At 53.1% G+C, this 19,867-nt stretch overlaps 8 protein-coding genes across 10 annotated transcripts, besides 2 other annotated features; 5 read left to right on the top strand and 3 right to left on the bottom strand.

Annotated features, from left to right (window-relative positions):
* Positions 1 to 74: 74 nt before the first annotated feature.
* EKO05_0007739 (Non-specific serine/threonine protein kinase) lies at positions 75 to 1,034 on the bottom strand (the record flags this gene model as incomplete). Its single annotated transcript, XM_038946368.1, has 1 exon — positions 75 to 1,034. One exon carries the CDS (start codon positions 1,032 to 1,034, stop codon positions 75 to 77), a length of 960 nt encoding a protein of 319 aa, XP_038797120.1.
* Positions 1,035 to 1,607: 573 nt separating this feature from the next.
* On the top strand, positions 1,608 to 2,586 carry EKO05_0007738 (uncharacterized protein; the record flags this gene model as incomplete). The annotated part of the gene is made up of 3 exons (XM_038940939.1): positions 1,608 to 1,661; positions 1,901 to 2,180; positions 2,276 to 2,586. 3 exons carry the CDS (start codon positions 1,608 to 1,610, stop codon positions 2,584 to 2,586), a joined length of 645 nt encoding a protein of 214 aa, XP_038797121.1.
* Positions 2,587 to 3,270: 684 nt separating this feature from the next.
* On the top strand, positions 3,271 to 5,250 carry EKO05_0007737 (dihydroxyacetone kinase Dak1; the record flags this gene model as incomplete). The annotated part of the gene is made up of 5 exons (XM_038940996.1): positions 3,271 to 3,277; positions 3,350 to 3,848; positions 3,899 to 4,527; positions 4,581 to 4,715; positions 4,763 to 5,250. The coding sequence occupies 5 exons, from the start codon at positions 3,271 to 3,273 to the stop codon at positions 5,248 to 5,250; spliced, it is 1,758 nt and encodes a 585-aa protein (XP_038797122.1).
* Positions 5,251 to 5,390: 140 nt separating this feature from the next.
* Positions 5,391 to 6,229, bottom strand: EKO05_0007736 (mRNA splicing protein; the record flags this gene model as incomplete). 2 transcript variants are annotated; one of them, XM_038940992.2, is made up of 4 exons in its annotated part: positions 5,391 to 5,433; positions 5,482 to 5,739; positions 5,796 to 5,828; positions 5,880 to 6,229. In XM_038940992.2, 4 exons carry the CDS (start codon positions 6,227 to 6,229, stop codon positions 5,391 to 5,393), a joined length of 684 nt encoding a protein of 227 aa, XP_038797123.2. The 2 variants fall into 2 exon arrangements, with proteins under 2 accessions (XP_038797123.2, XP_059493098.1); XM_059637115.1 differs by having other exon boundaries at positions 5,391 to 6,229.
* Positions 6,230 to 6,596: 367 nt separating this feature from the next.
* EKO05_0007735 (uncharacterized protein) lies at positions 6,597 to 10,858 on the top strand (the record flags this gene model as incomplete). The annotated part of the gene is made up of 3 exons (XM_059637114.1): positions 6,597 to 6,747; positions 6,802 to 6,955; positions 7,012 to 10,858. The coding sequence occupies 3 exons, from the start codon at positions 6,597 to 6,599 to the stop codon at positions 10,856 to 10,858; spliced, it is 4,152 nt and encodes a 1,383-aa protein (XP_059493097.1).
* Positions 6,652 to 6,683: a tandem repeat.
* A 1,573-nt stretch (positions 10,859 to 12,431) lies between the features above and the next one.
* EKO05_0007734 (uncharacterized protein) lies at positions 12,432 to 13,589 on the top strand (the record flags this gene model as incomplete). Its single annotated transcript, XM_038941021.1, has 3 exons — positions 12,432 to 12,614; positions 12,667 to 13,015; positions 13,066 to 13,589. 3 exons carry the CDS (start codon positions 12,432 to 12,434, stop codon positions 13,587 to 13,589), a joined length of 1,056 nt encoding a protein of 351 aa, XP_038797125.1.
* Positions 13,590 to 14,449: 860 nt separating this feature from the next.
* Positions 14,450 to 14,477: a tandem repeat.
* Positions 14,478 to 16,322: 1,845 nt separating this feature from the next.
* Positions 16,323 to 17,537, top strand: EKO05_0007733 (uncharacterized protein; the record flags this gene model as incomplete). The annotated part of the gene is made up of 2 exons (XM_038941180.1): positions 16,323 to 16,961; positions 17,016 to 17,537. 2 exons carry the CDS (start codon positions 16,323 to 16,325, stop codon positions 17,535 to 17,537), a joined length of 1,161 nt encoding a protein of 386 aa, XP_038797126.1.
* Positions 17,538 to 18,833: 1,296 nt separating this feature from the next.
* Positions 18,834 to 19,776, bottom strand: EKO05_0007732 (uncharacterized protein; the record flags this gene model as incomplete). Of its 2 annotated transcripts, XM_059637113.1 has the most annotated exons (2): positions 18,834 to 18,843; positions 18,899 to 19,776. In XM_059637113.1, 2 exons carry the CDS (start codon positions 19,774 to 19,776, stop codon positions 18,834 to 18,836), a joined length of 888 nt encoding a protein of 295 aa, XP_059493096.1. The 2 variants fall into 2 exon arrangements, with proteins under 2 accessions (XP_059493096.1, XP_038797127.2); XM_038946369.2 differs by having other exon boundaries at positions 18,834 to 19,776.
* Positions 19,777 to 19,867: the final 91 nt, after the last annotated feature.

Here is a 19,867-nt window from a genome sequence, read left to right as displayed (position 1 = left end):
GTGACGTCTGATGGTGTTCGCATGTTGTATATTTCGTAAAGACGTCTGGGTATAATAGGTGATCAACTGCTCTCCTAACCCAACATACTTCTTTTGCGGCCCCTCAACCGCACACCTTCCAGCCTCTTCAGAACGCTCTTAGCACCCTTGTAGCTCTTGCCATATGCCGCCAGCACCTCATGGAATAAGGGTTCGGCAGCAGGATGTGTAGCCGAAAAGGCGCGTTCGAGAACGTACAAGTCGACTGCACGGTCTTCGTCTTGGATTGTTGAAGACGTGAGACCAAAGTCGATGAGGTAGATTTTGCCAGCTAGCGACTGACGCTCAGAGCTCTGCGGCGCCTCGTCAGGTATCTCCAGCGGTGGAGGTTCCTCCCCGTTCATCGCCGCCTCGCGCATAGCGCTCGTTGTCATCCTCCCTGCCGGCTTCGTTTGCCCGCTCTCTTCTTCGTCTGGGAACCTCAACATCAGGTTGCTCGTTGTCAGGTCTCCGTGGCAGACTCCCAATTCATGCAACTTGCCAACCTCTCTACCCACCCTCCCCATTAGGTCCATGATCTCTGTCTCTCTGCCTCCTCCCACCCGCGCCAACTGCCCCACATCATCGCCCTCACTGAACACACGTTTCTCTTCCTCCTTTACTTCCTCAGCCCATGTGTCCAGTACGCTTCGTACCGTCCGCCCATCCACATATTCCAGAACCAACCACCCCGCATCTGCGTCGCAGCCCAGCACGCCAGGCACGTTCACGCCCTCACGCTTCACTCGCACAAGACTCCTAGCCTCAGCGAGGAGGCGCGACCTTGTGAGGCGCTTGTCGAGGGTGGGGTGTCGGTAGGGCTTTGGTGGGCGGTATTTTACAACGGCCGGCGTTGAGGGGGTGAGGAAAGTGGTTTTGTAGACGAGAGCTTCGGCGCCTTGGGTTATGGGTGTGAGAGCGTCTTCTGAGAATGGCGGTGGGAGGGTGTGTAGCGGGCGTTCTGTGGGCGGGTTAGGTGGGGGAGAGATGGGTGGAACGGGGGCGGGTTCCGTCATCGTGCGTTGACTACAATGATGCTGGGGATAGGAATATCGGCGAGAAGACGTTGTTGTGAAGCGTCCGAACGCTCAAGGTGCTTTGATGTGAACGTTCGAATTTTTGGTGATAACAAGGAAGCTACTGCCCCGCGTCACTGTACCAGCTTACCCCTCCACACCACGCGACTTCACACACAAACCATCTGGCTTGTACCAGTTCATCCTAAATTGCACTGCAGTACAAGTATTGGCTGCCAAGAAAGTAGATGTGGTGATTTCCAAACGAAATCTTCTATGTGCATGCACGGATAACTACCGAAGGCAGAGTTGCGATCCAATCGAAAACTTCTGATCTGCGTGGCATTCAAGACGCCTTGCAAGTCCAGCCTCGCAGACAAGAATGTCTCAACTGTGTCAAATCGCGCTATGCTGGGGACGAACATTGCGCACGTGCTTACGCGTTGATTGGTCACACCTTGACCTGCAATTCACCGTCACTTCTACCCTCAACATCAACAAATCGCTGAGATTACAGAACCCGGCAAGAATCGCTTCTAGACTACCAAAGCATAGTTAGGAAACGCCAAAACTATGTCGCGGCCTGCTGCAAGGAAGGCAGCGCCCAAAGGCGAGTATATCGAGACGGTGAGTGGATAACTTCATCCAAGCCCTAACTCTAACGTCACTCCGTATCGCACCCCATTCCTGTGCGCCGTCTTCTCTTGTATTCTCTATTGGAATCTATCACAAGAGTTTTTGTCTCATTGTTGCCTTCTCAAATCTTGATATTCGTATAATACCCACCCGTCGTGTCCAGCTGCTCGCATCGTGTTGATGTCAAAGCACACAAACGACATGGCCAACAATCTCTGATACCAGCTCAGGACTCAGGGAACAAGGTCTCCCGCCGTGCTGCCATAACGGGAACCGCCAACATCACTCTAGGTGGACGAACTGTGATAATGGCAGATGTTCAACTACGCGGCGACCTACACCCCACAAGATCTGCGCCCTCACAGTCTGGCAGAGAAACAACCCCAATCAGTATCAACATTGGGCGCTGCACTGTCATATCTACTGGCAGCGTGATTAAACCCCCAGCCCGAATAAGCAGAGGGCAGGTGCATTATTACCCGATGAAGATCGGAGACAACGTGTTTGTCGGTATGTGGACCTCGTTTACTCTTCCTCTCCTCTGATTGAGCTGGAAGGATATGTGCTGGAAGCAAGACAGCCAGATAGTAGCTTACCATGCCCAGGACCCAACAGCACCATCTCCGCCATCTCCATTTCATCACACGTCCACATCGGCGCCAACGTCACTATCCAACCTTTCGTCATCATCAAGGAGAACGTCAAGATCCTGCCGCACACTGTGGTGCCAATGAATATGGTCATCGCCTCTGGATCAGTAGTTGGCGGGCAGCCTGCGCGTGTCATCGGTGAAGTAGGAGAGGGGTGGGGCGTTGGCGGTGGAGGAGCAGGAGGAGGGTTGGGCGTGGGCGGTGGTGGAGAGGAGAAGTGGGTTGAGGGCGGCGATTTGAGGGAGTTGGTAAGGAGCATCAAGTAAAGCAGAATGGAGTGCGGTTGGGACGTAACTTGCAGCTTCAGGAAGGAATCTGGCTGTTTGAGGCTGCTGGTCAGCATTCCTAGCGAGCCCAGAAGATGCCACTACATTCAGGAAGAATCATCGACGTCGTGCAAACATTCACGCACACATGCTGTCTCTCTGTTGATGTGCGCGAACACTTGCCACAAGCGGTAATCCTAGCCACCTCTCCTCATTGGGCAGGCCGAGCCTCCATCGCGGCGAGCACCAACAATTCCGTCGCAAACAGGCACGAGACTCGAAACAAAGCAGCTTCAGCCAGGAGAAAAAGCTTCTCTGAACAGAGCATTTCTCGTAACATTGGGATAGAGTATCGCCGACCTTCCGAAACAAGTAGACGTAGCCTCCGATACCCGTCCAGGCTTTCCCCGAACGTGGGGAGAGCTCCTGAGCTACCCCTCCCCAACCCCACCCCAACTGTTCCTGAGAGCCGGGCTGTGCTCCGCAGGGACGCGCAAAGGCACGGCAACGAGTCTAGGTCATGCGAACGGGCGTCCGACGCGGTGCGAGTATGAAATGAAGAGATCCCGAGTCCTCCGTCTCGACTTGGACTTGCGCATTCTCAGCCTTTTTTGGAGAATCCACAGCGTTGATCTTGATTGAACGGGCAGCAAGACAGCCTCCTCTCCTGCCACAATCGTCGATATGTCGTGTATGTTCATATGCCCTGCTCCACACACACACACTACACGTACCTACGCGCGTTTGCTAATTGCACACCCAGCCAAACACTTCATCCACGACCCGACGCACCTCGTGACCACAGCGCTGCTGAGCATCCCGCACACCAACCCGTCGGTGCGGTGTGACATTGAGAACAAGATCATATACAGCGCCAACGGCGCATCGCAGGTCTCGATTGTGTCGGGCGGCGGCTCAGGCCACGAACCCTCGTTTGCATCGTTTGTGGGGCATGGCCTCCTCAGCGGCGCGGTGGCCGGCACCATCTTTGCGTCGCCGTCTGCAGAGCAGGTTCGCCGGTGCATTCTCCACCGCGTCGGTAGGGATAAGGGTGTCCTGGTCGTGGTAATGAACTACACGGGCGATGTGCTGAATTTTGGCATGGCCGTGGAGAAAGCTAGAGCCGCGGGCATTGAGGTCGATATGGTTGTTGTTGGAGACGACGCGGGCGTCGGGAGGGCGAGAGGTGGTAAGGTGGGCAGAAGAGGTATTGCAGGGACGGTGCTTGTGCACAAGGTTGCCGGTGCGCTGGCGGCAAGAGGGTGGGGTTTTGCCCTTTTTATGTTTGAAAGGGCGTGCTAACGATGCGCAGAGCGAGCCTAAAGGATGTCACAAGGGTCGCGCAGCTGGTTGCTGATAACACTGTCTCGATTGGCTCGTCCTTGTCGCACGTCCACGTCCCTGGACGCAGAGAGCCAGAGGACGACGCGTTGAGAGAGGGTGAAGTCGAGATCGGGATGGGCATTCATAACGAAGCTGGATCGGAGAGAAAGTCAACTGATCTGCCAGGCTTGGTGAAGACGATGCTCGAGCACTGCTTGGACACCGCGGACCAGGATCGCAGCTTCTCTAGCATCAAGGAAAGAGACGAGGTCGTTCTCTTGGTGAACAACCTCGGTGGAGTCAGTCCGCTGGAACTCGGAGGCATCACAAATGAGGTTGTGGAACAGCTGGAGGGAAGCTTCAAGATCAAGCCCGTCAGGATACTGTCAGGAACGTTCATGACGAGCCTGAACGGTCTTGGCTTCAGTGTCAGTCTGCTGAAGGTAGTTGATCTTCAGCTCGGCGGTGGTCCTTCTTTACTGGAACTCCTGGACGCACCTGCAGAGGCGAGTGGCTGGTCTGCGGCCATCAGTAGCGGTACCTGGCAGAAACGGGGACAAACAGCAGAGGAAGAAAAGCAGACGGACGGGGAAGAGATCCAGCCAAGCACGCTGAGGGGTAGGTCACAAGAACAAGTCGATCTGAGCTGCATAATGCTAACTGATCCTTAGTTGACCCTAAGCAAGCCAAGTCAACATTGACGACCGCATTAGAACGGCTCATTTCGGCCGAGCCAGATGTCACAAGATACGATACGATAGTAGGTGACGGAGACTGCGGCATTGGCCTAAAGCGTGGCGCGGAGTGTACGTTGTTCATCACGTGTTCTGTTGCCTGAACTGACACGACGCAGCGATTCTCAAGATGCTCGAAACGGCAAACGATACCGACGATGTGCTGATTCTCGTCAACAACATCATTCAGGTGGTTGAGGTGTCCATGGACGGGACTTCTGGTGCTATATATGCCATTTTCCTGAATGCGCTCGCCCATGGATTGCGACAGAATGCGCCATCTTCACCGGGGCCAGTTACCCCCGAGATCTGGGCAAAAGCCTTGGGCTCATCCCTCAAAGCACTTGGCAAGTACACGCCAGCTCAGCCTGGAGACCGAACCCTGATCGACGCGTTACATCCGTTTGTCCAGACACTGTTGAAGACAAGCAATATCGACGAGGCTGCAGCAGCTGCGGAGAATGGCGCGCAGGGAACAAAAGGGATGAAAGCGAGCTTGGGCAGGACCGTGTATGTTGGAGGCCAAGGGTTCCAGGAGGTTCCAGATCCCGGTGCCCATGGCCTCGCTGAACTACTGCTGGGCCTGAGTGAAGGACTGAAGAGGTGAAGGTGGAGGGTATCGCTTGATTGATTCGTTCGGTGGTGCTCGCCGGCGGTGCGATGGATATTTAACTTTTAATGCATTCCAAACTCCAAGATTGCGATCGGTGTCGTCCCAGATCTGCCACCGCCATGCTTCCAGCGCGCTTAAGACAACAGAACAAGAATGACCGAATCGCCGCGGAGGAAACTGGAGTCGTCAGCCATCAGCGGGACAAGGGAGCGGGGCGTGACATACAGCTTCGAGATGAAACGGTCCTTGTTGACCTTCCTTCCCTGGGCGCCGTTCGCTAACCGCGGGGTCTCCGTCCACATTTCCTTTGCGTTTTCGAGGACCATGTTGCAGTGGCGGTCGAAGGCCTTGACACGGGCAAGGATCTTTCGGTTGTTTCGGCAGGAGATGAGGACTTGTGTGCGCGAGCGGACGGCGGTCTGGAGGATGGAGAGAGGACCGGTGGTGAGCTCGTGCTCTTCGACCTGGGACACTTCGTACTCACTGCAGGGCTGTCAGTGTCTCCTTGTACGCGTCTCTGAGGTGCAGGGCATACATACGTCAACTCTGAGCGCGGCTTGGAGAGAAGCTCTCTGTGACGTGTTAGCGCATGTGGTGTCAGCGGGGAGGGGGGAGGTACGCACTGGATCTTTGCGTCGACCATCTTTTCCACCGCTTGTGAGGGTTGAAGAGGGGGGGGGGTGCAAGGTGTAGTGCGACGACCGAAGCTTAGGGTAGGGTTAGCTGGTGCTGTTGCAGCTTCTGCGCGCGGAGAACAGGACGGTTGCTGGTCGCCGAGGTGTCGCAGGGACTCGGAGCCTAGCGCACGTGACGCACAGACAGCACGAGAGGGACTGACCAGCTGTATAGGAGCGGGATACCACGGCAACGCGCGTGGATGGAGTCGTTTTCGGCGGTTGCAGGCGTCAGGCAAGAAGTTGAAGTCAGCTAGCCTCGACGCAAAGACGCTAGTGCGGCCCTTAGTCAGCCGCATCTCCCAATCAACGCGTCGCGCCTCACCGCGCTTACGCTCGCTTTCGAGAACGCCTGCATCGTCATCACGGCGCTCTCTCGCCCTCGGTCTCTGTCTCTGCACGCACGGCTGCCTGCTGGAGCTTCTGCAGGTCTCGACGAATACCTCAAGCGCTTCACGGGCCCTTCTACGACCCTGCTGGCCGCGTCCAGAGCGCTTTACCCGCGTTGCGCGGTTCACGTCGCGTGCTTGAGCAATGATCGCCCAACCTCGCGTTCTCTAGTGTGGATCCCGCGATCTTGATTTCCACCCCTTCATATCGCGTCTGCGACCTCTTTGCCTTCTCCACACCACGGCCAGCCTACCTCCGGTCAACTCCTAGGCAGCCATGTCGACTCCCTCCAGCGTGGCCGTGGAGAGTGGTGCGCTGCAGCGGGCATCTGCGTCGTCTGCGTCGTCGTTGTCGTTGTCGCCGGCTGCCAACGACAACGACAACGACATGGACGGCACGGGCGACATACCGCGTCGTTCTATGCGAGGCAAGCATGTCTGGCACCCTTGATTGCTTCTGTCTAACCGAGCGGATTCTACAGTCAAGGTACTCTACACGTTCGACGATCAGAACAAGTCAAACTGCCTCGCTCGTTTGCCCAACGCTCTCAGCGTCCCCGTTGTATCTCTTGACGAGAACACGCAGGTCGGCGTCATCGAGCTCAAGACATGCATCCAAGCCATAGTTGCTGCCAGGTACGCTCTACAGACTGTGTGCTGGAGCCCTGCAGACCAGTACTCACCGTCACCAGCCCCGAACTCACAGCCAAACTGGGCCACGACTACACTGTATACGCTTACGACTTCTCCGAATACGAAACCCCTCTTGTCGGCCAAGGAATGCTGTCGTGGATTCTCGCCTCAGCCTCCGCTACCCCCAATGCCCCCGCCGAGGACTCGCAAACGATGGTGACCGGTCGCGTGTGCAACAACATTCTAGGCCTTTTCTCGAATGGCATCAAGGAGACGTTGGAGGTTAAGCTCAAGCTCGTACCCGTGCCTACATCTATGCAAAAGGAGTATGTGGAGAACATGGAACGCTATCACAGCTTGAGCAAGATCATGCCTGAAGGCTTCGACTACAGCGCCTGGTCGGACTTTCTCAAGGAGAACCCCACCCTGGGCCAGCTGGCCCAACCAACGCCGGACACCCCTGCACAGCCTCCGTACCGTTCGTCCACTGGCGGCTACGAGCCCTTCCATCAGATGCTCACGCGGCACAGCCCGTCACAGGAGCCTGTCCGGAACGACTCCTTCTACAAGCAGTCCAACGCATCCTTCATGTCGCAGCCATCGCGAGCCTCAAGTCCTGCCAACAGCAATGCTTCCTTTCGCCATGTCCCGTACAACCCCGGCCCTCGACCGAATTCGCGGGCATCCGTTCGGAGCGAGATGTCGACGCACTCCCAACAGTACCAGGCTGATCCGCACTACATCATCGAGCGCCAAGAGGACGGGCCACCGAAGAAGAGGGCACGCATCACCCAGGCCACGAGACCCCGGAACACACCTTTGACAGCTCGCAATGATTCGCTGCACAAAACTGCCGCTACAGCCTCGTCTGTCTGGCTCCACAGACCAATTGCTGTCAACGCAGCCTCCAACCTTGCCGACGCCGAGTTGCACCCCCGTGCACCAACGCCCCGACCGGACGACATGGCCTTTGAAACGCGAGGACCCCGACGGCCACCAGCTCCAAGCGCCTTGCGCCACGGCTCTATGGATGCAGGACGGCCATACGCATCCCCATACGACGCGAGTGCCTTCTCCGACGCTGCCGCCGACTCGGGCGATGATGATAGGGACGGAAGCCCTGACGATACGCCCAGGGATATGCCGTCCTCGCCACCTGTCGTCTCTCAGCGCACCTCACCTACGCCCTCTAGCCCAGCTTTACCGACTTTTCCACTCTTGAATGACTCGGGCTTCGTTAGTGATGTGCCACTGGGCAGAGACGAAAACAACACTGAAAACGGCAACAGAATACCGGACGGCAGTGACCTACCTATGGCACCGGAGATAGCACAGAAGCGCCGCCAGCAGAACATGCCCCCTTGCAGCGGATCGCACTACAACTGGAAAGAAGTTACTCCGGGCCCCACAGAGCGACTGCCTCAAACCTACATTCCTCCACCGAGGTCTTTCTCACGTGCCCCCTACAAACAAGTCACGCAAAGCATCGAGGCTGAGACAGGCAAAGCAAAGACGGTCCGATCAGGTTCTTCAAGAACAAAAGCGCCAAGCTTGCCTCGGTCACAGACACTACAGGAAGGGTCGAGTGCCAATGTACCAGCCGTGAGAATGCGACAGCCGCCCACTGATTCTTTCCCCTTCCCTCCCCTCGAACAGTCACAATCGACTGGGAAAGCCGGCTCGCCGGACTCTATGATGTCTCAAGGTTCTCCCGGGAGTGAAGCTGAAGGGCAGATCTACAGTCGCGAAGCTACGCCTAATCTCCCGGCACAACGACCTCGAACATCCAAGTCAAGAGGGCTTCCTAGATCGCACACCTGGTCGGGTACTGGAGAGCCAATGTCGGACGCTCCTACGCCATCCGACTACTCTATGGCTACTGAAACCAAAGCTCCACGAAGCGGATCACACGCCAAGCGAAAAAAGTTCATCAAGGACAAGCTCCAAAATGCGCTTGCAACCGGAGACATGCCTGATCACTGCCACAATTGCGGCGAGATCGAGACTCCCACCTGGAGGAAGTCCTACACTCGCATCGAGTTTGGCACACCTGAAGGCATTGAGCTGTCTTCTGCAGGCATCGTGGCCTATGAAGTCATTGAACCTACCCCAGAAAACGGCAATGAGCTGATGTATCGCGTCTACAGAAACAACATCACGAACGAGGAGAAGCAGTTCAACATGTACGAGACTCTGAATTTGTGCAATCCGTGTGGTCTATGGCTTGTGAAGAAGGGCCATTCACGTCCGCAGAGGGTGTGGGACAAATCTTCAAAGCCGGCCAAGCGCAGAAATCCAGGAACAAGCACACGCACCAAGCCACTGTATCAGAACGACGATATCGCATCGGATGCTTATGTACCGCACTCGGATGCTATGGGTCCAGACGAACAGCACGCAGTTGTTGCGTCTTTTGACGGCCAAGCCGACAAGAACATGCCACCACCATCTGCTGGGCCACGCGCTTCAAGTCCCCCAACAAATAGCAACGATGCAGCCCAAGCCGAGGCCCATGCTGACGCAGAAGCTGAGGCCGCGCTACAACGAGCCATCCACTCCAGTCCGGCTGGATTTCGACGGAATAAGGATTCGTCAATAGACGTCGACTCTGATCTAACCCCCAGACCTACCCGTCGGCTCCTTTTCTCCTCCCCACGCAAGAACGGCGAAACGAAATCACTGGATTTTGCACAAGCAAGCTCAACCACATCGAATCATCACACTGCTCACAGCTTTACTGATGACAGAGAGGAGGAGCCTGAAAGACCTCGGTGCGAGCGATGCAAGAGACTTAAAAGAGGCTGCGATCGTAAGCGACCTTGCGGACGCTGTACTTCATCGGGTCTTGACTACGACGATTGCATACCGTGCAAAATGCCGAAGAAGACCTGGTTCGACCACCCTGTCGTGCCTGTCGCTCCTGTCGCGCCTGTTTTGCCTGTTGCTCCTGCTGTGTCTGATGTGTCTTCTGTGGCTGCTTTGTCTGTCGCACCTGTTGCATATGATGCCCCCCCGCCAGTACCCACAGACGAAGAAGAGATCGACAAGGAGAACTGCCCTCCACCTGTTCTCGTCGAGGAACAGGACGATATAGCATATCTGTTTGAGACGCCGGGTCCTGCGAAAACCACACCAAGGAAAGATGCGGCTTTCCTTGACCTTCTTAAGACCCCAACTCCAGGCTCTCGTCGTCGCGTAGCATTGACCCCAAGACGGAGCGCTGATGATGCCGACAAAATCGTGACACCATCACGAAGCATCTTCACGCCACGGACCATGCGTTCCGCAACAGTCGCCCCAGAAACGCCTTTCACTCGACAACTCAATGCGATGTTATCTGATGCTATGAACTCATCTCCTTCTCAAATCGTGGACTTCTCTGCCTTTCCAGTGTTCGGGACACCTGGCCGCACTACTGGCGCACAATTTTCGGACTTTATTAATGACGATTTCCTGTCCAGCGACATGCCCTTGTCGAGCTCACCAGCAAAAGCGGGCATGTTTGGGCATGGTTTCGATTTGTACGAAGATCCGAACACTTCATCTGTTGGACTGTGGAACGATGCAAACATGTTCGGCAACGACGCTATGATGCTTGACGTCGACAACGATACCAAGGGTGGTTCAGACACGGTTGATGGTGCTGGTACGACCGCCATGCTTAAGATGACTGTTGGCGGCATCACTGTAGACTTTGCCTCGATGATTGAGGAAGTCGTTGGTAACAACGATGACAATGCCGATGCGGTCGAAGGACAACATCCATTTCCTGACGTGGCCGAGACGCTGCCTTGTCCTGAGGTAACAAAAACACAGCTGGATATAGAGCTCACTAGAACGCAAACAAGTCCAGAGGCGACAAGCCAGGGTCTGGCACAGACGCCTGAGGCCCCTGAAGTGGAATAGATACGATAAGACGACCTGACGGCTCCATGTCGGCCGACTTCAGCACTTGGATTATAAACGGCGTTGAACAGCGACATGCATTTGCATTCTACCGCGTAGCCTAAACACAAGGCAACGAGGCATGATTTGAAGATATATCAGCGACTTTGCGAATAGCAGTCGGATAGATAGATGTTTTAGTATTACTACGATTTCCCTTATGGAGGTCTGCAAGAACCAATCAATATACTCAGCAACTGAAACTCGTCGTCATACACGTGCTGGGGTCGTTAACATCGATCGTCGTGCCAAGGCAAGTCCAGTTTCACGGCGAGTTTCGCGCCCTCTCGTTAGTCTCAGGCGTCTCCGCAAAGGGCTGCTATTCTGAGTCAAGCAACAGTAGAAGCTAAAAAGAATGGGAGATCAAAGCCCCTGAAATGCAATGGGTGCCCAAAGGATAATAAACTCTGTCTTGTTCAGGCAGCCTCAAGGATCCTGCCGCGGTGTTTCCTTTCCTATCACGAGCATGCCCAGAAAGGAGGTTCTAGAATAAACACAATATCCACCGAGGCCCATCCCAATGATGTCAGAGCTTGGTTACCGGGATCGTGGCATGAATTTGACACGAAACTGCATAGCGTAGCTTCGGGATGTGCGATAGTGGGTCCGCCTACACTTTCCCTTTTACAGGGTAGGGGCCGTTCCTCCATTCTAAGCGTCCCGCCGCTCGGCACCTGCAGCTGAGACTTGAAACCCCCTAGCGGGTCTCATGCCTTTGGTTGCTCACCACCGTCACCCCCCACCCCACCACGTACGCAACCCGAGGACTCAGTACCGGTTGCAAGTCGGTGCAGTACAGCGTTGTTCCTGGAGGCACTCGCATCGTGAGAGCTGGCATTGTGCGGAAGCAAGCAGTCCATGGAATGGGTACGAGCAACTCGGCCCTACCTTGCGGCGCGCGCTCAACCCATCTATCAGATTGCTTCTCTGCCAATGTCAGGAACGTATTGCGTCGATGCGAGGTTCTCATGACCTCCACTCACGTGTGTTAGGGCTGGCTGGACCACACCGATCATCCGATTCTTCACACTCGTCCAAGGAAGGATGCGCGGCCAGTTGACACCTGTAGCGAGCTGTAGCGCAGCTATCGCCGGTCGTTGCGTTGCCCTCGATACTGCTTAGATTAACAGGTCCCATCTCGCGTAAGCGTGTTTCCTCGTAGTTCCACAAACCGGACCTCCATTCGGCTAGTAAGCCACGAGTTTCCCCAGGATCTCACCGGGAACAGACATTTTGGTGCAACAAGGTCCGAGAAGCAAGGAACGGATGTTCCACCAATTCCTTTTCATCAAAGCTCATTTCGACATCCTGGTCTAGAATCCACGGCGTGTGCTGATTGATGGCATTGCCTTGAGTCTGAAAAGCCACTGATCCTCGTATGGCGATGCGTCTGGGAGGATTCCTTTCTTTTCCCCCTCTTTTGTGTTTTTGATATTATTGTTTACGCTGCCGACCACCCGTCCCTCGCTTTTATCCTTACTTTCTATTCATATCTGTGTTTCGAATGTTTGGCACCCTGGACCAACATGTAACTATGCTCTCACCACGAAATCACGACGAATCAGGGCACACCTACGTGAATCCAGAAGTACCGTTGAACATCGGTTTATGGACATTGTATGCTGGTGCGACTGCCTTTCTCGCGTTGCGCGTATGGATCAAGATCACAAGGCGCCATGGACTATGGTGGGATGACTGGATTCTGCTCGTGACCTGGGTACGTGTTACGCCGCGACAGAACCATTTAACATAAACTGACTGTCATCAAGATTGTTCTGTCTGTAAACAACACTATCATCACAATCGAGTATGCGACAGGCTATGTCGTCGACAAGTGGGATGACCGCATGCAGATCCTCATCAATGTGACTTCATGCGGCACCCTCATAGGACAGGCCCTGAGCAAAACAGCATTCGCTGTGACATTGTTGAAACTTACCAAGGGTTGGCCACGATGGATCCTCTGGTTCTGTATCGTCACCATGAACGCCTACATGATCGTCAAGTGCGTCTTCCAATGGGCGAGAATCATTGACAAGCCAAGCTACGAGGTCTGGTACCGACTCAACTTCCATCTGGACTGGACTTTTCGCGAAAACTTCAAAGAAGGTGGCAATGGTAAGCAAACTTCACCTGCGCATCTGCTGAGTCGCTAACATTGCAACTAGTTTATAACATCATCATGGACTTTGTCATGGCTACCTTCCCATGGCTCATTACCTGGAAACTAGATATGCGCAAAGTCGAAAAGATCGGTTTATGCTTGACCATGAGCCTGGGCATGATTGTGGCAATTATCGCCGCTATTCGAACTGGCTGGAAGGACGGCGGCAACCCCAAAGACGAATGGTATTTTTGGCGAAACGCACACTCAAACATCTGGTACTCCTCCGAGATCGTGGGCACAATCATCGTGCAGTGCATTCCAGTTTTGCGACCACTCATTCGCGACATCCACACCTCCTTGACCTCAAAAAAACTCGCTTCGCACGGAGCAGACACCACCGCCGGCCACAGCAAGATGCCTTCGGGGTACATGAACAGCAACCACAACGCAAGAGCGTACTCTGATGCGAAGGGGACTACAGTCAACGATGACTCGTCACCAGACTCCTGGGACAATCAAGGCATATACACAAAAAAGGACTTTGAATTGACCACTGTGGAACGCAGCCCACAGTCGATGGTTTAGGTGTTCGATTCAATCCATTCATTTCTCTAGAGTATCACGACTCAAACCAGTCACTACAACGACTTGCATGTTCGGTGCATTAATAGCCAGCGCATGCTCGATTGCAGCATTTCCACTCAGTCGGTAGCCATGTACCACAGCACCACAGCATATCCTGAAACCACAGATTTCACGACATGCACAAAATCTCTCCGACAGTGGCATAAAGCCTGCTACCCAGCTTGGATAAGACATAAGACGCATCCAGGGCTTTGTTCAACAAAACCGAATTTCAGGGAGTGGGCATAGTCCACCGAACAATGCGCAAAATGGTCCGTGTAATGGCAGCCGATTGCGCAGCCTCAGCACGGCTGCAAGACAGGCCTCGATGAGGTGACATTAGTCTTGGCTGTCGGGCTTGGCTCCGTGCCTGCAGCGTGGCGCGTGGCGCGGACAGGGGTAGGGGATGATAAGCCTAAAGGAAGGCAGGTGGGAACGGGCGGATGGTGCGCATGGCGGGAACACAAGCAAAAGTAAGAAGAAGCGTTACGTTCACGTGCCGTTGCTTGACCCAACGACACAAAGTTGAAATCTATTGTATCAATTGAACTCCACAACGGCGAGATATTGCCAACCCTCAATCTCATAGTCCCTTCGCTTGCCTTTGCACCGAAATTTGACAAATTTGCGGCTTACAGATGTGGACATGTCTCTCCACCGAACGCCGCCTCGTAATTATCAGTAATCTCGTCCATAGACCTCGTTCTTGCAAGGCTGTAAGCTGCAAGCATGCTCGGTGGCTCCACTTTGCCTAGACGCAAGCGCGTGCGTCGCTGTGCAGGAGGAATAACGTTCACGCAGCACCTACCGTATCTATATGTATCCCATCTCATTCCCATCCCATCACATACATAGCGTAGAAAAGCACAGTCAGCACGGATCGAAGCAATAGCCCAGGCCGAGTAAAAAAAGAAAAAGAAAAAATAGAAATCATGTGAGGTGACGCAAAAAGCTGCTTGTTTCATGGATGATGGATGGATGGTGCGTTCCGGCATGGTTCGATTCGACCTCCTCAGACCCGGTGTTATGAAGGCGCGCCGTTGCAGATATACCGTACCCGAAGAACTACCGTGTGAGTATGTACCGGGTATCTTTAGCGGCGTGCAAGGGGGGAAGGGGGAGCCGATGGGATGCGCCATGGCGGCGCGGTTACACCCCCCCCCCCCTTCTGGTAGGGAAGTATACCGCGCGTGTTAAGATCTGAGGTCGAGCGGGGACTGTGCCGCAACACGAGTACGAGCTGTGTAATGGGGGTTTAGGGGGACGATGTAGTGACGAGAGATTGGCGCCCTGCTATCGAGCTCTAGCACATTGACTGTGTTGCCTTTTACTCTGGACAAAACTGCGCAAGAGTTCACTGTACAGCAGAAACACTTTTCTGTCTGTCTGTAGTCGACGAGGACAGTCCGGGTACTCGGGCCCTGCAACGGTGCCGGTGCGATCGAATCGAATCTGTTTTTAGAGTTCGTTTCTTAATACCTTAGTCGTGACGAGGCTGTAGGAACGGTGGACTTGGAGACATTGTTACAATATCAGAAGCTCCAGTATACGACAGGTTTTACCTTGTGATACTAATGCGAGCTTCCTGTTGTTCTCTGTGGGATGTGTTACAATCGTCGCCGGCTGTTCCGCTCGCGTCTGATTTTACCATCACGACCATTTCCAGTCATACAGTCTTTGGGCACACATGTGAGCCTGCGATCACTGCTCTAGAGCAACATGTGTTCTAGTACACGACTGTACAAGGGTAAAAAACGCTTTGAAATGGAGAGAAGGGACGACTACACCATTGTGAGTGTTCCAGTGTCGGATGCTCGTTGGAAATGCAGGTTATCATTTGCTGTTAAGAGATCACTCAATGTATCAATATTAAGTAGCCTTGACCACTTCCTGTTCAACTGCGTCAGCTTTCTATGGTCGATTAATCTTTTCTGCCACAGGTGATTGGAGATATGAAACTCTATCCGCGACCATGATAGACCTTGCCCAAACATACGATGCTCATATCTTATGTAACACATCTTTAGATGCCACGATTCTCTTTCTTGGTCGCGGGATGCTTTCCAATCTTAGTGGCGCTCTTTCTGCACGCTGTTGTAGCCATCTAGATCTGAGGGATATATCTAGCAGTGAACTCAACCCTTGTACAATGCAGCGTGGTATGCATGGATAACAAGAAGTATAGGCAGCGCGGTGGAACCGACGGTGGGATGGGTAAAAGTTCACGAAAAAGCTGCTTAATGAAAAGCACATAAGCGCGTCAAGTAGTACAGTGATGGTAGGGCTCACGGCAAAGCTTGGAGGTCCTTCGAAGTAGGCGGAAGAGCTGTTTACCCAAGTAATCGAGACAAGAAAAACGGTACTCGGGGAGGAGCATCCAGACGCGCTAACTAGAACCAGGAACCTACCTGACGTCAACGCATATGGATGAAGGACGTCGGCAGCAGGTCGAAGAGCTACATACAACGTCTTCTTAATTCTCATCTCCGGTGCAAAAGACAGAATGGGGCGGTCAGCACTGTGATTGGTAAGCACTTCAATTAATCAGCACATCACTGAAAGGGCGCGCTGTTGACGTCATTGTCACCAGCATCTATTACTGTGCATAGCGAACGTAAGTTCCTTTGTGTTGGAGCTGGAGTGTTTTTATAAAAAATAGCCCTCGATTCAGAGCATCCAATCCAGATAGTCATCATGCCAACATCCAAATCCATCCACCCTTTCAAGCTCTCATTCCCTTCATCCACTCTCGATGACTTGCAAACGCGCCTTCGGTTGACCCGCTGGCCAGACAACGAGACAGTGACCGACTGGTCTCAGGGCGTTCCCCTTGCAACAATCAAAACCCTTTGCGAGTATTGGCAGACAAAATACAATTGGCGGCGATGTGAAGAATTGCTCAACTCATACCCTCAATTCACGACGACCATTGATGGTGTAGAGATCTACTTCTTACACATTCGGTCAAACCACGAGAACGCTCTTCCCATGGTCCTTACACATGGCTGGCCGGGATCAATTCTAGAGTTCAGACATGTAATTGACAAGCTCATCGACCCCGAGTCTCACGGCGGCTCTCCCGAGGACGCATTCCATCTTGTCATCCCAGCTCTCCCAGGCTACGCGTTCTCCAGTAAACCGAAGGAAGAAGGTTGGGACTACCGTCGAACCGCACTTGCATGGTCTGAATTAATGCAACGATTGGGCTATGCAGACAGTGGATGGGTGGCTCAAGGCGGCGACTGGGGTGCCCATGTGGTCGCAAGCCTAGGCCACCAAGCACCAAAGGGACTGAAAAGTGTTCATATGAATTCCGTGTTCCTTGAGCCGAAGGTAGAACTCTAATCTGATGTATCTAAGCAAAGCACATGCTAACTTACTTTGCAGAAAGAATCTCAAATACCAAGCCAAGATAAGACAGGCGAAGAAAGAGCTGTGGAGCGAGACCGCTATCGGGACGTAGGACATTACGGATACTACACCCAGCAGTCAACCAAACCGCAGACCGTTGGCTACGGGCTTGCTGACTCACCCATTGCGCAGGCTGCTTGGATTTATGAAAAATTCAGGGACTGGTCCTACCACGATGGAAATGTGAAGACTGTGTTCAGTACAGATGAGATGCTCGACACAATTATGTTGTATTGGCTCTCTAACTCTGCAACATCATCTGCCCGTTATTATTGGGAGTGCCGGGAGATTGACTCGACCGCGTGGCCGATTGATATGCCAGTTGGCGTGAGTTGGTTTCCAGGCGATTCGACTTATGGTCCGAGGGAATGGTGCGAAAGGTACTACAAGAACATTGTGCATTGGAAGGAGATGGACAGAGGGGGCCACTTTGCGGCGTGGGAGGTACCAGACCTCTTTGTTGCAGAGATACGCGAGTGGAAAAGTAAGATCAGGTGACGGAGCATCGAGCATGCTCTTGATGCATGTAATATATGGCTCTCGACCGAATCAAACAGTTTCGCTTTAGCCAAGATTACTGTGTATTGAGTAAATCAACGCTTGCAGAGGGTATTCCAGCTTCACTAGTCGATCCTATCAACCGCTATTCTTAGGGATTATCGCTGCTTTAGTAGCGTGCAGACGCTGGTGGTTTACGGAACAGCGTTCTGGGTCGCTGACCTCTTGCTCCGTCGATGTCGTCATGGCTTTTGTTTAACAACCAACTAGTTGCGACTCATTGAGATCTATTTTTCAAGAAGTCTAAGTCCAGGTCGTGTCAATTCAGCACTCACGATCTACGCAGGCTTTCCTAGAGCCTAGTGTGTGCTTTTCTCAAATGCTAATCGGTCCTCGCCACTCAAGCTCTTCAACCTTCGTCTCTAATCTGCGCGAATACTTCGAGTGCCTGCTCAGAATTTTCGTCTAAAATCCACCCACCGCGATGTACGAAACCCTGGAGCGAGTCCCAAAAATCTGCATTCTTATTTCAGCCTTCTCCATCTAGGAGATGTGCTTTCAGCTCCTTATTAGTAAATTCTATTATTTATAGAGTCTCAGTTTCGATCTCGTTCCAGTGACTGTGGCTCTCATCTATCAGCGGCTAACATTGGCCTAATGTTGTGGGTGTTAGCCCAGCACACCGAGCTATGCGAATGACACATTTTCTAAAGGGAATGATGTCACCATCTCAAGTGTCAGCAGAAAAGCCTGTAGTATCTCGCCTCGTACATGCTTGTTTTGTTTGCCAGACGTCACGTAGGACTGAATTCGTGATTATGGTCTTAGTTTCGCACGTCCTGTCTCGAAGCCTGACCTAATGTCGATGGTCCTGAGGTTGGGCTAAAGGGGTATGGAGGATATGCTGCTAACGTTTGAGGGCCAGAACAATGATGGCGAGATGTGATTCACGTTCAGGAATAATTCTGTGAGATGGGCGCCGCAATAACTTGAACGATGACGGACAGCTGTTGAAAAGTTGTCTACCCCTTCTTTCAAGAATATGTCTGGCTCAACTCTCTGGTCGTCGATGCTACTGTGCCCAAGCCAGATTATAATCCTTTCACGCAATGGTGGCATGTTTGCCAGCTGCATTGCGAGGACTGAACTGGTTAGCACACCAAGATATACGGTTTCAACACTGTTGCTCACCCTCTCGACACTCCCTCTTTACACGTACCCACCTCCTATCTCTATCATCACCCATGACCTCAACCTCTTTTAGCGCAGGCAAGGTGCGCGCAATAGCACAGCCAGCTATAGCTGTCTATAGATCCACATCAGTATTGAATTTCTGCTTCATAGTGAACGCCTCCACTGACAGCAGCACTGGGAGTGTTGGGCATTGCTCTAACCAGTCTTTTGCGCACAGAGACGTTTGAAAACCATCGTGATCTCGAAACTTCAGGCCTAAATGCTCGTACAATGAATAGCCGTCGACAATAATTCGGATAGATTTCACCTCCGCACGGGCAAGTGTGACCCAAAGGTTACTAGTGTCGTGGAAGAAGCGGAAATGCTCAGCCTGGACGGCAGACAGCAAGTGCCGTGCGCTTTGATAGCTCCCTTTGTTTCTGTCGCACCTAGGCTCCGTGTTGACAAGCTCATCCTCTTTTTGTATCGTATCACCACCGGTGTTTTCATCATAATCAGGCTTTCCATAGTCCGCAACATCGTCATCGCCGCTCGTACTCTCTTGCTCTGCTAGTTGCTCGAAGTATTGCGCATTGAATACAATATGCTTTACCGCTTGCCTACGCGTACGCGTCTGATAGAAGAGACTAAATAAGTCGATATCTGCTGTTGTGACTTGAATATGCCGCCAAAGAATGGCTTCGACGGCGCTCTGCCAATGTCGGTTGATGGTAGCTAATGGGGCCAGCTTCTGACCGTAGCGAAAGGGTAGGTCCCGTATGATCTGGTCGAGGATCTCAACAGGAAGATGCGGCATGACGTAGCTTAAGGCTTTGAAATAGCCAGTCAGGTGTGCAGGGCAACGGCATATGTACAACTGCAACATATGGCGTTTGCTGTACAGGCGCCGCACGGACTTGGAAATTTGGCCACTGAACCCACTGGGCATGTGCACTCCTCCCGGCATGGAGTGGAGTCGTTTTCGAGGACACCAAACAAGCCTCTTCAGTGCCTTGGACACCGAATGTGTTTGGTGCATAGTAAGGCTAGGTTTCTCTGCTTCCATTCAGTTATTAAATTTCACTTCAGTGTTCTTGTTACCTGGATAAAAACTCCTTTCCTCTCACCACTTAACAGTTACTCTCCTTCGAACAACC

This window comes from Ascochyta rabiei, chromosome 13 (genome assembly GCF_004011695.2).
Source record: "Ascochyta rabiei chromosome 13, complete sequence".
Taxonomy (NCBI): Eukaryota; Fungi; Ascomycota; class Dothideomycetes; order Pleosporales; family Didymellaceae; genus Ascochyta; species Ascochyta rabiei.
This window is presented reverse-complemented; position numbering and strand designations above follow the sequence as displayed.